The sequence below is a fragment of the Somniosus microcephalus genome, chromosome 6 (assembly GCF_052327205.1).
Source record: "Somniosus microcephalus isolate GS21.2 chromosome 6, FLI_Smic_1.0, whole genome shotgun sequence".
Lineage (NCBI taxonomy): Eukaryota > Metazoa > Chordata > Chondrichthyes > Squaliformes > Somniosidae > Somniosus > Somniosus microcephalus.
In genome coordinates, this window is record NC_140992.1 from 103,888,387 (window position 1) to 103,902,066 (window position 13,680).

Here is a 13,680-nt window from a genome sequence, read left to right on the forward strand (position 1 = left end):
AGCCATTGATGCTGAATAAAACACTTGCAAATAGCAGTGCCAGAACTCCACATGAACCCTACAGAAAATTACAATGTGATCACAACGCAGTGTAGGGTTTGCATTAAGAGCTCTCATACCTCCCTGAACCAAACCAGTTTATCAGAGGGGTGTGTCTCTTCTTACTGTGTGCTTCTGCTTTGCTTCTTGGCAACCAAATAGGAACAACATTCAAGAAAAAAAGCCTTGAATTGTAAGAACTCATTTTGATTTTTCCTACTCCTGATTGATCAAGAATGTCATAACATTTAGTTTTCTGACTTTAAAAAGGAATTCACTTTGCTCACTAGGGCACCCATTGTTTGGACTTTTTCCTTCGATAAAATCCACCTGATCCTCTGCATATTCTCATAGAAAATGGATGAGGAACAGCAGCAGTTTCTGCCTTTAAAGTTAAATGTCGGAGGAAAGATTTTTGAGACTCTTCCTGATACTCTTGCCAAGGTTCCCAGCTCCAAGCTTAGCAGGATTCTCACGGGATCAGAGCCCTCCATACAACAGATAGGGTCCAGGGAGTACTTTATAGACAGAGACGGATCTTTGTTTGGATACATTTTAGACTTCCTCAGGACATCTGAGTTACTGCTGCCCAGCGATTTCTGTGCCTACAACTTGCTGGTGAAGGAGCTTGAGTTCTATGAGCTGGATCCAGTGTTGTACACACTGGAGACGTTGCAGAGGAAAAACAAATCAGAGATTCTGGAGATACGCTACGTTCGAAAGGGGATGGGAGCGTTTTTCAGAGTCTTTGGCTCGTCTATGGAAACAGTTGATGAACTTTCCAGCCAAATAACAATGCACGTGGAGAAAAGGAACTTAAGTTCATGGACTTCTATTGAGAAAAAGAACCCGACTCCTGCCCAGAATCCTTCATTCCATGACCTGGCTTTCCGGTGTGGAGCTAACCCTTATGTGAACGGAGGGCAAGTTAATATGTAAGTACTGAATTCAAAATAATAATTTACATATTGTTACAAGTCAGATCTAACAAGAATTTAACAACAGGGCCCAGTATATCAATGATATACTGCTGAGTGTTACAAACCAGGATTTTTAAAAAAAAAGTTAAATTCCCCTTTCAATTACTGGAACACTTAATTAAATTATGGGACTGCACAGCTTTAAGCTGTGTGATTTCTAAGAATATGGTTTCATTTGTGGGCATAATCACAGAGAAAAGTAGGCATTGTTCTGTTTTTCACAGAAGTGGAATTTCAATCTCTTATGGTGAGATACTGATGTGCACCGTCTTCACTCACTTCTGGGGAAACACTTTGCTATGTGTTCACCCCCTTATGGAGAGGCACTGGTGTGCACCGCCAGATAACGAGTTGCTGATGTGCACCACATTCAGCATTTCAGGGAGAGACACTGATGGGCATCGTGTGCATGACATAGAATTATATTGGCCCAGATTTTGGGGTGATAACGGCGAGGCTATCAGCGCTCACCATTATTATGGGGTAAATCGGACAGCAATTCTGGCACATGCACATTTAAATGCAGAAATCCGGAGGGTGTGTCAGGGGTAACCTGCTCCTCCACAGGATGCGCTGTTGCAGACTTCGCCAATAGATGCAGCATTAAAATGACTGTACGCCGTGAACTTGCTGTACTTGCCCACTAGTTCGCCACTAAAGACGGCTGAAAAAGTTTGGGCTAGTGCATTCAGGAGTAAGTGAGTTTTTAACAGCATGATAAGTGATAATTACTGCTGAGCAACCTCTCTGGCCCTGAAAAATTAATTTTACAAAGGTGGAGTCTCAGTCCCTCAGAAGAAAATTAGTGTTGGAGTGTTTTTTTAAAATTATTTTTATTAACTTTTTCTGGTAGTCTCTTTTATCTCTCTCTCTTAATCCCATCTGCATTTTTCAATCTTTTATTTTTCTTTCTGTACATCATTTAAATCAAACTTACATTTCCAACTTTATATTTCCTGGTTTGGACTCTGCGTGTCTCAGTGAGGATTCTTCAATCTGATTGGCCTTGTTCACGGATGCCACAAATACCTGTAGAGGGTGCGCGCTGGAACAGACTGCGGATTGGAGGAAGTCTCCGCTTTAAAGTCGGTCAAAACTTTATGGGCAGCTGTCAGCGAGGTGAATAGCAAGTGCTGTTCCTTCGCCGCTGACCGCAAAATCCGGGCCATTGTATTTACAACACAGAAACAGTTCATTCGGCCCAACAAGTCTATGCCCGTGTTTATGTTCCACACCAGCTTCCTCCCACCTTACTTCATCTCAGCCTATCAACATAGCCTTCTATTCTTTTCATGTACTTATCTAGCTTCCCCTTAAATGAATTTATGCTATTCTTCTCAACTATTCTATGTGGTAGCAAGTGACACATTTTCACCAATCTCTTGAGTAAAGAAGTTTCTTCTGAATTCCTTATTGGATTTATTAGTGACTACCTTATATTTATGGCCCCTGGTTTTGGACACCCTCACAAGTGGAAACATCTTCGACATCTACCCCATCAAATCTCTTCATAATTTTAAAGACCTCTATCAGGCCACTTCTCAGCCTTCGCTTTTCTAGAGAAAAGAGCACCAACCTGTTCAGTCTTTCATGATCACATTTGTAAATCTTTTTTGCATCTTCTCCAGTGCCTCTGTATCATTCTTGTAATATGGAGACCAGAACTGTGCACAGTACTCAAAGTGTGGTCTAACCAAGGTTCTATACAAGTTTGACATAATTTCTCTGCTTTTCAATTCTATTCCTCTAGAAAGGAACCCCAATGCTTATTGCATTTGTTATGGCTTTGTTAACCTGTGTTGCTACTTTTAATGATTTGTGAATCTATATCCCTTGATCCCTTTACTCCTCTACCCCATTTAGACTCTTATTTTAAAAGGAGCAGGTTGTCTCCTTACTCCTCATACCAAAATGCATCAACTCACACTAATCAATATTGAAATTAATTTGCCATTTACACACCCATTCGGCAAATGTGCTAACCTCTTCTTGGATTTTGTCAGTCTTCCTTGGTATTAACTATACCCCAAAATTTGGTGTCGTCTGCAAATTTTGATGACATAGAGTCATAATGGTACAGAAGGAGACCATTCAGCCCATCGAGTCCATGCCGGCTCTCTGTAGAACAATCCAGTCAGTCCCATTCCCCCGCTCTTTCCCTGTAGCCTAGCAAGTTTATTTCCCTCGAGTGCCTATCCAGTCTCCCCTTGAAAACATTGAGTGTCTCCGCTTCCACCACTTCTGTCGGCAGCGAGTTCCAGGTCCTCAAAACTTGCTGCATAAAAAAGGTTTTCCTTACATCCCCCCTGTATCTCTTGCCCAAAACCTTAAATCTGTGTTCCCTTGTACTTGTACCACCAACTCGTGGGAACAGCCTATCCCAGTCTAGCCTATCCAAACCCGTCATAATCTTGTACATCTCTATCAAATCACCCCCAACCTCCTTTGCTCTAATGAAAACAAATCCAGCTTCTCCAACCTGTCCTTGTAGCTAAGATCCCCCATCCCCAGGACCATTCTGGTAAATCTCCTCTGCACCCTCTCAAGGGCCTTCACATCCTTCCTAAAGTGTCGTGACCAGAACTGGATGCAATCTTCTTCTTCTTAGGCAGTCCCTCGGAACTGAGGATGACTTGCTTCCACATTAAAAATGAGCTCGCAGGTGACTGATTAGTCCAATGCGGGACCTACAGTCTCTGTCACAGGTGGGGCAGACGGTGGTAGAAGGGGTGGGTGGGTGGGGTGCTTGGGTTGACGTGCGCTCCTTGCGCTGCTTGCACTTGGCTTCCGCTTGCTCCCGGCGAAGAGACTCGAGGTGTTCAGCGCCTTCCCAGATGCTTCTCCTCCACTTTGTGCGGTCTTGGGCAAAGGATTCCCAGGTGTCGGTGGGGATGTTGCACTTTTTCAAGGAGGCTTTGAGGGTGTCCTTGAAGCGTTTCCTCTGCCCACCTGGGGCTCTCTTGCCGCGCCGGAGCTCCGAGTAGAACGCTTGTTTTGGGAGTCTCGTATCAGGCATGCGGACAATGTGACCCGTCCATCGGAGCTGATTGAGCGTGGTCAGAGCTTCGATGCTGGGGATGTTGGCCTGAGCAAGAACACTGACGTTGGTGCGCCTATCCTGCCAATGGATTTGCAGGATCTTGCGGAGGCAGCGTTGGTGGTACCTCTCCAGTGCTTTGAGGTGCCTGCTGTACATGGTCCATGTCTCTGAGGCATACAGCAGGGCAGGTATCACTGCTGCCCTGTAGACCATGAGCTTAGTGCCAGGTTTGAGGTCCTGGTCCTGGCCCCCGAGGGGCGCTAACGGGGTGCAAAGCCCTGAGCACCTGGGCGCGGCACCACTAACGCCTCCAGCGAAATTCAGCGGGAGGTTAGCGGTGGTGGTAGCCAGTCAGTAGCGCCGTGCGCAGCGCCTTGGTCGCGCATCGGCTGCAAACTTTAGTTACGCCCCCTGACCTACCGCTGAACGATATGTCCGACAGGGTCAGGGTGGTGTTCTTGCAGCTACGGCGATGCAAATTAAAGGGCAGGTGCCGAGCGGCCATTTTTTTTTGGGCCACCTGCCAACACCTGCCCCCTTTCGCTTCTTCATGCAAGGTGCCGGCCGCGATCGTTGAGCCCAGGCTGTTTTCCCGGCACCCCGCTCCCCGGTGGTCCAGCAAGGCGCAGCGCTAGGCCCCTCCTCGTTAATCAGGGGAGGGAGGCCTGCAATACCTCGGTGCTACGTGCCGATGCACGTGATGCTGTTGCACATAGCACCACAATATTCAATGGTAGTGCCCCAGGAAGGAGGGGGAGCGCCTCCAGTAGCGCCCCGCCTCCTGCTTGGGGCGCTACCACTGAATTTATGGCACAGGGTGCTAACTTTTTCGGGGCGCTAAAAGTAGCACCCTGGCAAAGTTAGCGCCCCAAAGGGGGCGCCATTGAATGTTCCCCCCCTCTAAGTATATCACATCGACTCCCTTGTCTACTCTTTCTGGTTACTTCTTCAAAGAAATCAATCAGGTTGGTCAAGCATGACCTTCCCTTATGAAATCCTGCTGACGACTCTATTATATTTTCAGTTTCTAGGTGTTTTTCTATTACATCTTTGAGTAAATTTTATCTTTCCTACTACCGGCATAAAGCTAACTGGATTTGTTCTATCAACCATTTTAAATATAGGGATAATGTTAGCTGTCTGCCTGTCCTCTGGCACTATTCCCTTTTATATTCTAGTCTGTGCTGACTTAGCTGATCTCAGCAAATGCGATGATAGGGGCAGTAAAAGCCTCAGTGCAGATCAGCCACATTGTTATCCTGTAATTCCTACTTGAAGTGTGTATATTGGATAACAACAGGATTGGTCTTGGCAGCAAGGGCTCCATGCCAGAATAGCCTACTGACACTCACTGTTATGACCGGCATACAATAATAGACACACTGGGTGAGGTACTCAAGGGCAATGAGCATCCATGGCACACACCACAGAAAGGAGTCGACACGCTCAGGAGAAAGGTGGAGGGAGGAATGGAGAATATTGGCAAGGAATATAAAGGGGTAAGGAAGTTATATAGAATTAAAAAGGCTTTTTGTTTCTCTGTATCCTTGGTTGGTAAACAACGCAAATCAACAAACTACTGTTACAGGTAAGCTATCGTTTAGGAACCATGAGGACATCTCTACAAGCCTCAAGGGGAAAACCGTGTGACAGATTAGTGACAGTAACTGTACCAAATTATATTGGTCATCTCAGGAAATCAACTTTTTGAAAGATGCTTCCCCAGTTTTTTGTATCTTCTATTCCTCAGATATGTGCAGGTGACACCAGAGGACAGAAAAATTCTTCTGGGGTTCAACGTCTTGGGAATTCTCCTTGATTACCTGACAAAGGTTGGATTTTATCTCCAGAGTACAAGGGCAGTCCATCATCAGGAGGACACAGTGGAATGTTATACATTCAAACGCAACATGAGCTAAACCACTGTAAAACGCAAGCATCACATGATTGTCCTGCACTGCTGATTACTGTTCAAAAATAAAGAGAGCTGGGCAACTACCTGAGTGAATGTATTTAATATTACAAACAGTTTATATCCTCAGATAGTTAATACAAATATAACAAAATCCCCACTGACTTTATTGGAATATTGTTGTTCTTTTCAGTGATAAGTGATGGGAGATGATGCCTTGTGAGTTTATTTGACTGAGAGGTGTTTTCTCATTATTATGGCGGAGACGAGCCCCAAAATTGAGCTAATTGCAAATCACAGCAACGATAACATGGCTTAAAACACCATCAATCAAAGGGCAATCAAGACCCTGTATAGCGTTACAACTGCAGTTTGGTGTGGCCCACAAAATGTCTATGAGGGTGTGATAGAATTCACCTTCATGGTAAGGACACTTGTAGGGGGTGGTGGGGTTGGCGTGTGTGCCCAGTCAGTTATGCCCCTGACTGTTTGTGAGCGGTTCGAATCGTTCCCACACCCCTGGGTTCTAGACACCGGACTTAGGTACAGGCGGCGATAGAGAAAAGACTCGAGTAGACAGGTGGTTTGGATGTAAGCAAAACCAAGATTTTTATTGAAATAGAAATTAACACAATCTTATGAGAATTTACTAGTATAAAATTACAGGCAAATACAAAATAACTATACTTATACAGGGAATGGGGAACACATGGCACATCGAGGGAAAACAACTATCTTAACAATCCCCTTATCCTTATCCCACCCCCTATACCTAACTAGATTAAGCTATGAGGGGCCAGAATTCATGCTCACCAATCAAAATCTGCTGAATTCAAACAACGGTGGAGCTTGGGGTTCGCTCTTTGTGCTCTTTGGGGCCTGCCGTCGTCACGTGGTCTCGGGGCGCTGCAAGGGCATCGTCCAGGTACAAGTACCCCAAGGTTAAAGTCTTTGCTTGGGTACTTTACCTCGCAGGGATGATGGTTCCTCTTCCTCGGGCGGCAGTTGGAGTTTGCATGAAGATACTTACAGGTCAGCTGGATTGAAGGCCCGATTATTCGAAGCGTTTCTTCAATCATCTTCCCAATTCATCTCGCCTCCTCTCCTCGTCTCGTCCCGCCTCGCCTGGCCTGGTTCGTCCGTGTCCGCCTGGTGCAAGTGCTGGGCATTCCTGATGGGATGGGGAAAGGCACGGGCAGTGGCCAGGCAGTAAGCGTGGGAAGGGGGAAGAGCAGCAGCCACGAGGGCGAGGGGCCAGGAGAAGAGCGAGAGCCAGAGAGATTGCTACCCGGGGCCTTCAGTTATACTCCTTCGGATGGCCTTTATCTGCGCGCCCAATCAGGTTAGTTCATTGTCCCAATCTTGGCAGGCTAGTTTAAATAATGGTAGCAGTCTAAACTAACTGTTTTTAGATGGCCGGTAATCGCACCTACTGGCCGGATGTCTGAGCTGTATTGTTATTAATGCATCCTAATCGGCCTGACCAGCCTCGATGGCTTCCTTAAGCTGTTTCCGATTATTTATGCAAACTGCTTGATGGCCTCAAGTATAGGCCTAACTGGTTTTGATCTGACTCCAATTTGGCTTAATGCATATTCAAAGTCCTGCTGTCTGCTTTTCAAAATACAAAAGTCCTTCTTCACAGAAACTGCCTGTTAGGTTTCGATTTCCCCAAAAGCTGCTTGTGCCACAGAGCCCAAGCTTTTAAAATCTTGCAGGCTTTCGGCCACGAGGTGCGGACGCCATCTTTAGGTACCCTTTTTTAAATGTCCACGCAGGGTCCCTTTTATTAATAATAACCCTGGGGAAATGTGGAAATTTTGCCAATCCTACACTGCCCCCTGTGATACTAAAACTTGCTTGAAGTATCATTCTTACAAGGTGAGCAAAATTTTTCTGACCCTCCATAGTCAACCTTCCCCTGTAATTACCTATCTAATGACACATGCACTTCCCATTCCGCGAAAATGTAGTGTACATCAGCATACAGAGAGTAAATTACAGACTTTACACACATCCAAGCATGGAGGGGGTCCAACACCCCTGCACCACTTGGTACACACACATCTTTATTAAACGCGTTGCAAAAAAACGAAAGAAAAACTTTTATTAAAAACAACGAACACAAAAAAACAAATTTTTAAAATCAAAATACAAGGAAAAAGACTTAAACAGGCATATCTCCCTCCAACTTTACATAATGTTCCTTCCAGATCCTCTGGTTTCGGAACTCTGACAAATGATCTTTTCCCTTACATTGAATGCAAACTAGATACAACACTATCCCTAACTGGCAAACCATGAGAATGTGGGAAGCCAGTCTGATCCACAAAGGGACCTCTATGTTATTGAAAATGTCCCACCAGGGTGGAATCACAATATCCAATATATTAGTCCCTATCTCTACTGTTTTCTGCTCTAGAGTGTAAAAATGTTTCTGCGAAACTATAATGGCTTTGAGTATTTTGGTAAGGTGTTCAGGGAGAGGGGGAATTTCATAGCCAAAGTGCGCTGCGTACTTTTGCAAATTCGTAAAATTCTCCTTCACAGTGAGGTGAACAGTGGAGGGTTCAGGAATGGGGACAATTCGCTCCTGGGCCACTTGAACTTCTGCCTCGGGTTTAAAACAGAAACTGCTGTCACTGACCGGACACCAGCTATGCTGTCCATGCTGGTAGTGGGATGCACCGGTGGTGACACAATATGTCCCACCTCCTATATATGCTACCTGTGGGGGAACATGGCCTTGTGCCATTGCCTCATTGGTGCAATTTATAGGTTTCGCGCTAGCAGCTCTGAACCCACACTGCAGTTTTGAATAGGCATTCAAGTGCTGGGGACACAGGATTATGCGTGCTCCCCGGCTCTGGCACCCTGAGAGGTCAGTACATGTCATAGCGTGCTCCCACTTTATGACATAAGGCGGGACCGCTGTGAAATGAATGTGTGCACCCCCCCTGAATGACTCCAATGTTCTCAACCCTGTATACTGGTGCGGGTAAGGCTGTCCTACCCATGACCGGCATCCTAACTACTACTCCCATGATTGTGTGGTTGGACCGCCCACAATCCATGGGGACTGGGTAGGCTTCGGAAACTAGCTGGAGTTGGCACCGGCTTAATGCATTCTCAAATGGGTGGAGGGCTGCAAGATGCTTGTTGCTAATCCAGGAGGGGACGAAACCCTGTTTTAAATCCTCCAGATTACTGTGGGCCTCGCCCAGTAACCACGTCCCATATAGCACGCACACCTCATTCTGCGCAGCCTGGTCAGAAGCATTTCTGTCCTCCCTTATGAGAGCATTTACAGACTTTGCGTGCTTTTCCAACTCCGCTATGATTTCCTTTAAATGGACCGTCATGGCCTGGTCCTCATGCAACTCCAAGCCCACTACCTTGTTCTCATCCAGTAATATTTTCTTTAACTGTGTTTTTAAGCCGTTTATCTGGGTCTGCAGCTCTATGTCATCCAAACTGTTGATGACAGAGGACCCAATATTAAACGCAGTAAAAACATCATTCCATACACCCCTTCTTTGTCTCCCTGCATTACCCAAAAATTCTCGGTGTGTGGTGTACAATTCGGTTTTGTCCACATGGGCGAAATCGAACTCATAAAACTTCTTGAACATGTCCTTTAATAGGGCCTGGTATAGCTGCTCTGTTTCTTTGGGACACCACTCTGGTAAATGTACCTCGGTGAGATTTAAAATCACGGAGGCTACCGCGTAGTGTACCCCCTGGTACAGCATCTGATCAGTGGGGACTAGTACCAACCCATTCCCTGGTCCCTTGGTGGTGGCAGGGCAATCTTCCCTGGATAACCTCGCCGCCTGCGCCGTGGGCAGGGGCTTACAGGGGCGGGTTACAAGTTCAGTGGCATTGACTAGGATCAGGGAGAATGGGACTGCGCACACCTTCAGGCTGGTATCCCACCTCATCCCCTCCCCGGCGTCTTGCCACTGCCGGTGGAAAATAATGGATATACCTGCGGGGCAGACCTTCTCTGACCCCCACATACAGATATAAATCCCTTGGTCCGGTTCCTACCACTTGTCCCAACACACACTTAATCCTCCATGAGTCCCTGTAATAGTCCGGTGGGTATTGTTCCCCAACCGTTCCCACTCGACTTCGGGGTTCCTCATATCTTTGCTCAGCTTTCTGAGCCACCACCACCTATCCAGAGGAATGTGTCCTTTACATGTTAAACATATTCGCTTTCCAACGGTGACGCTGACCCTCGTGGTTACGACCCGTACCCTGGGGCACAGGAGGGAGGCCTCCCCGTACGTGAATCCGGTTTGGCTGGAGTACTGAGACGAATTGGACCCCAGCCATCCTGGCCACCTTCCCTCGTGGACGTAGACGGCAGTCTCCTCCGCATCCCGCTCACCGCTCCCGTCGGTCACTATAGGCGCCCTGTCTCCCGAGCACCCGTAGATGTGGGAATCCTATACGTCGCCTCGCCTTCCGACGCTCATCCCAATCAGGGCGAATAGGATCACGATCCCCTCCATCCTGAAAGTCTTTCTGCAAAAGATGCAAAAACATGCAGCCAGGTCCCCAAGAGATTCTCTGGCTTGGTGAAGCATGGTCGGGTCCCGTGACCTCGACCCAAATATACACACTCTTAGCAGATTGCTTACTTAAAACTACCCATCACCTTATTTAACTTAAACTAAAACACCCAAACTTAAGCTAAATGCCTGAACTTCTAAATACCTAACTTAGCAATAACCAAAACTTAAACTAAAACTATATACATCCGCCGCCCGTCTCTGGGCGGCCAGGCTAATCCCTGGTTGGACTGCGGCTCACCGCTACCCCCGACGTGACCGCACCATCCTTCACTGTTGGTCCCTCGCAGCCCGTGGCTGCTGGCTGAGGACCTGTGTCCTTGGACCTCTCCCTGACTCGAGCGGCGGCCCTTGGTAACTGGAGGGCTGGTGACCATGGCTTTCTCGGCTGGGGCGTCCGTGGGGACCTTCTAGGGACTTTGGCGGGTGGGGCCTTCTTGGCCGATGGGCCTTTAATCCGAAACGCTGCTCCCTCATGCTTGACCTCTCCCGAACCTGGGCTAGGGGCAGGTAACTCTTCGCAGCCTGCCTGTTGTTGCGAGCTGAGAGTCTCCGCCCCCAGGTCCCATGGCTGGGTCCGGGGCGGGGTTTTCGACCTCAGGTCCCTCCCTCTCTACACCTGGGTTAGGGGCGGGGTTTTCACCCTCACGTCCCTCCCCCTCGTCTGGATCCCAGAAGAGTAGGGGAGTGTCCCAATCGATGGGCGGGATGGCCCCTTCCTTCAAGCAAGCCACAGCGCCTGCCTGTGCAGTCTGAGAATTCGCTCCTGCTGCAGGCTGAGGATCTTTATCCTCAGACCTTACCCCAACTGGCTGCTTTCCCCTTTCAGGTGTAAACAACTTACACTGGTTGATATGGAACCATTTTGTACGCCGGGGCATCTTCACGGCGTATACCATGGGGCTGGCTTTATCTACAATGCTGTAGGGCCCCATGTACAATGGCTCCAGACTTCCTACTCGGGCATAGTTTCTTACCATAACCTGATCTCCTATCTCCCACTCGTGGTGGTTCCTCGGCTAGAGCAGCAATCGGTTGCTCCGATGCTGCCTTCACATGTTCCCAGCTGCCTGCTCATGGACCTGCTTCAGGTGCTCAAAAAGGTTTCGGGTGAACCTGTCCCAGTTTACCTCTCTGAGCTGACCCTCCGTGAGCACCGGGGCTAGCTCATGGGTGGGGGTCCGCATAACCCTGCCAGTCATTAGCTCGTACGGGGAGTACCCCGTGCTCTTAGACTGGCTGGCCCGGATCCCCATCAAAACCAGCGGTAGGACTTCGGCCCATTTACGGGGCGAGTCCACCGTCTCCTTCCTTAACCTTTCCTTCAGGGTCCTGTTCATACGTCCCACAATCCCGGATGACTGCGGGTTGTGGGCCACGTGCCATTTCCCTTCAATGCCTAACAGCATGAGGGTGTTCTGCATCACCTGTCCGGTGAAGTGACTCCCTTGGTCGGACTCCACATACTGCGGTAGTCCCCACCTCGAGAACACTTCCCGGACCAGGATCCTGGCAGTACCCAGAGCTGTGGCAGTTCTGCAGGGAAAGGCCTCTACCCATTTGGTGAACATGTCCACCAGGACTAGACAGTACTTATAGCCTCCCTGGGCGGTGGGCAGGGGCCCGATGTAGTTGACTTGTATCGACTGCCATGGTCCCTCTACCCTCCTGACATGTCCCATAGGGACCTTCCTTTTGTGGGGGTCGAGGTTATTCGCAGCGCACACAAGACAGCCTGCACAGAACTCGCGGGCATCGTCCCTGAGCCCCGGCCACCATCCTGCCTGTTCCACCCGTTGCCAGGTGGTCTCAGGCCCGGGATGCCCCGCTCCTGGACCCTCATGGGCCAGTTGAAGGAATTCCCTCTGGTGCTGCTGTGGCACAACCCACTGTTCCCCCCGGAACAGCATACCCTCTTTAACGGAGAGGGTCGCTGTGCCGTACAGACCCTCTACTCCCTTTCCCTCAGCTACAGTGCTGAGGACGGGGTCTTGGGCTTGGACCGTCTCAAGGTCCAGGGCTAACGCTACCCCTACACTCCCTTGGGTCTTGTCCCTACCTCTGACCGCTGCCATGGGTCTGGACCCAAATGGGTCCCAGAAAGTGCCTGTGCGGGCAACCTCCTTGGCGAGCAAGTCAGCCTGCTGGTTGCCTTGGCCGCGGGGTTCTGAGAAGGAATGGGCTTTCACCTTGTGAATGAAAACCTCCCCTTCCTCCCCCACTGCTGCCAGGATCTTTTCCAGCAGGGGTTTTACTGTGAGGGGTCTCCCGTCGGCGGAGGTGTATCCGCGGTGGGATCAGATGGCCAGGTACTCCGTACACGAATTGCATGTGAACATACTGTCCGAGCAAATCATGTAGGGGGTGGGGAAGATTTCGGGGTGTGTAACGACGCACACCACCGCGGACAGTTCAGCCTGCTGGGCTCTCATGGTGCTGGGGAGCTTAATCACCAGGGCAATGTTTGCCACTGGGTCATAAACTCCACACCCCGTGAGACGCTCGGCAGCAGATACCGTGCTGGAACCGTCTACATAGATCTCGTGGCCTGTGGGATGTATCCCGGCCCGTAAACCTATGTTTACTTCCCAAACCCCTTCTATGGAACACCGGTGGGCTGTTCCAGGATATACCAGGTTGGCTGCAAGCTTTGGCTCACAGAGACCCTTCACTTTCAGATCCATCTGTGAGAGGAGCAAGGTCCAGTGAGCAATGCGGGCACTGCTCACTGTTCCAGCCTTGATCCTCCTGTCCAGAAGCATCTGGGTGGGTGTGTGATGGGTGAGGAGGGTGATGGGAGAGGTGCCTGTGAAGATCAGTGATCTTTTCACAGCCCAATGTGTGGTCAAAAGGTGCTGCTCACAGTTGGAATAGCTCCTTTCCACATCTGAGAGTATCCTGGAGGAGTAGACCATCGGCCGCAGCCGGCCGTGCCGCTCTTGGAGCAGCACAGCACTCAGGCTGTCCCCGCTGGCTGCTACCTCCAGGAAAAACTCTTTCCCCTCATCTATAGCCCCTAGAGCTGGTGCGGTCTGCAAGTCTTTCTTGAGCCTGACGAATGCTGCCTGGCAACCCTCATCCCAAAGCCACTCCACTCCCTTGTGTAGGAGTCGGAGGAGAGGGGCTGCG

At 49.1% G+C, this 13,680-nt stretch overlaps 1 protein-coding gene across 1 annotated transcript; it reads left to right on the forward strand.

The window, feature by feature from the left end:
• The first annotated feature begins 210 nt into the window (after positions 1-210).
• LOC147115966 (potassium channel regulatory protein-like) lies at positions 211-6,046 on the forward strand. Its single transcript, XM_085989484.1, has 2 exons — positions 211-974; positions 5,810-6,046. The coding sequence occupies exons 1-2, from the start codon at positions 397-399 to the stop codon at positions 5,976-5,978; spliced, it is 747 nt and encodes a 248-aa protein (XP_085845610.1). The 5' UTR covers positions 211-396; the 3' UTR covers positions 5,979-6,046.
• The last annotated feature ends 7,634 nt before the right edge of the window (positions 6,047-13,680 follow it).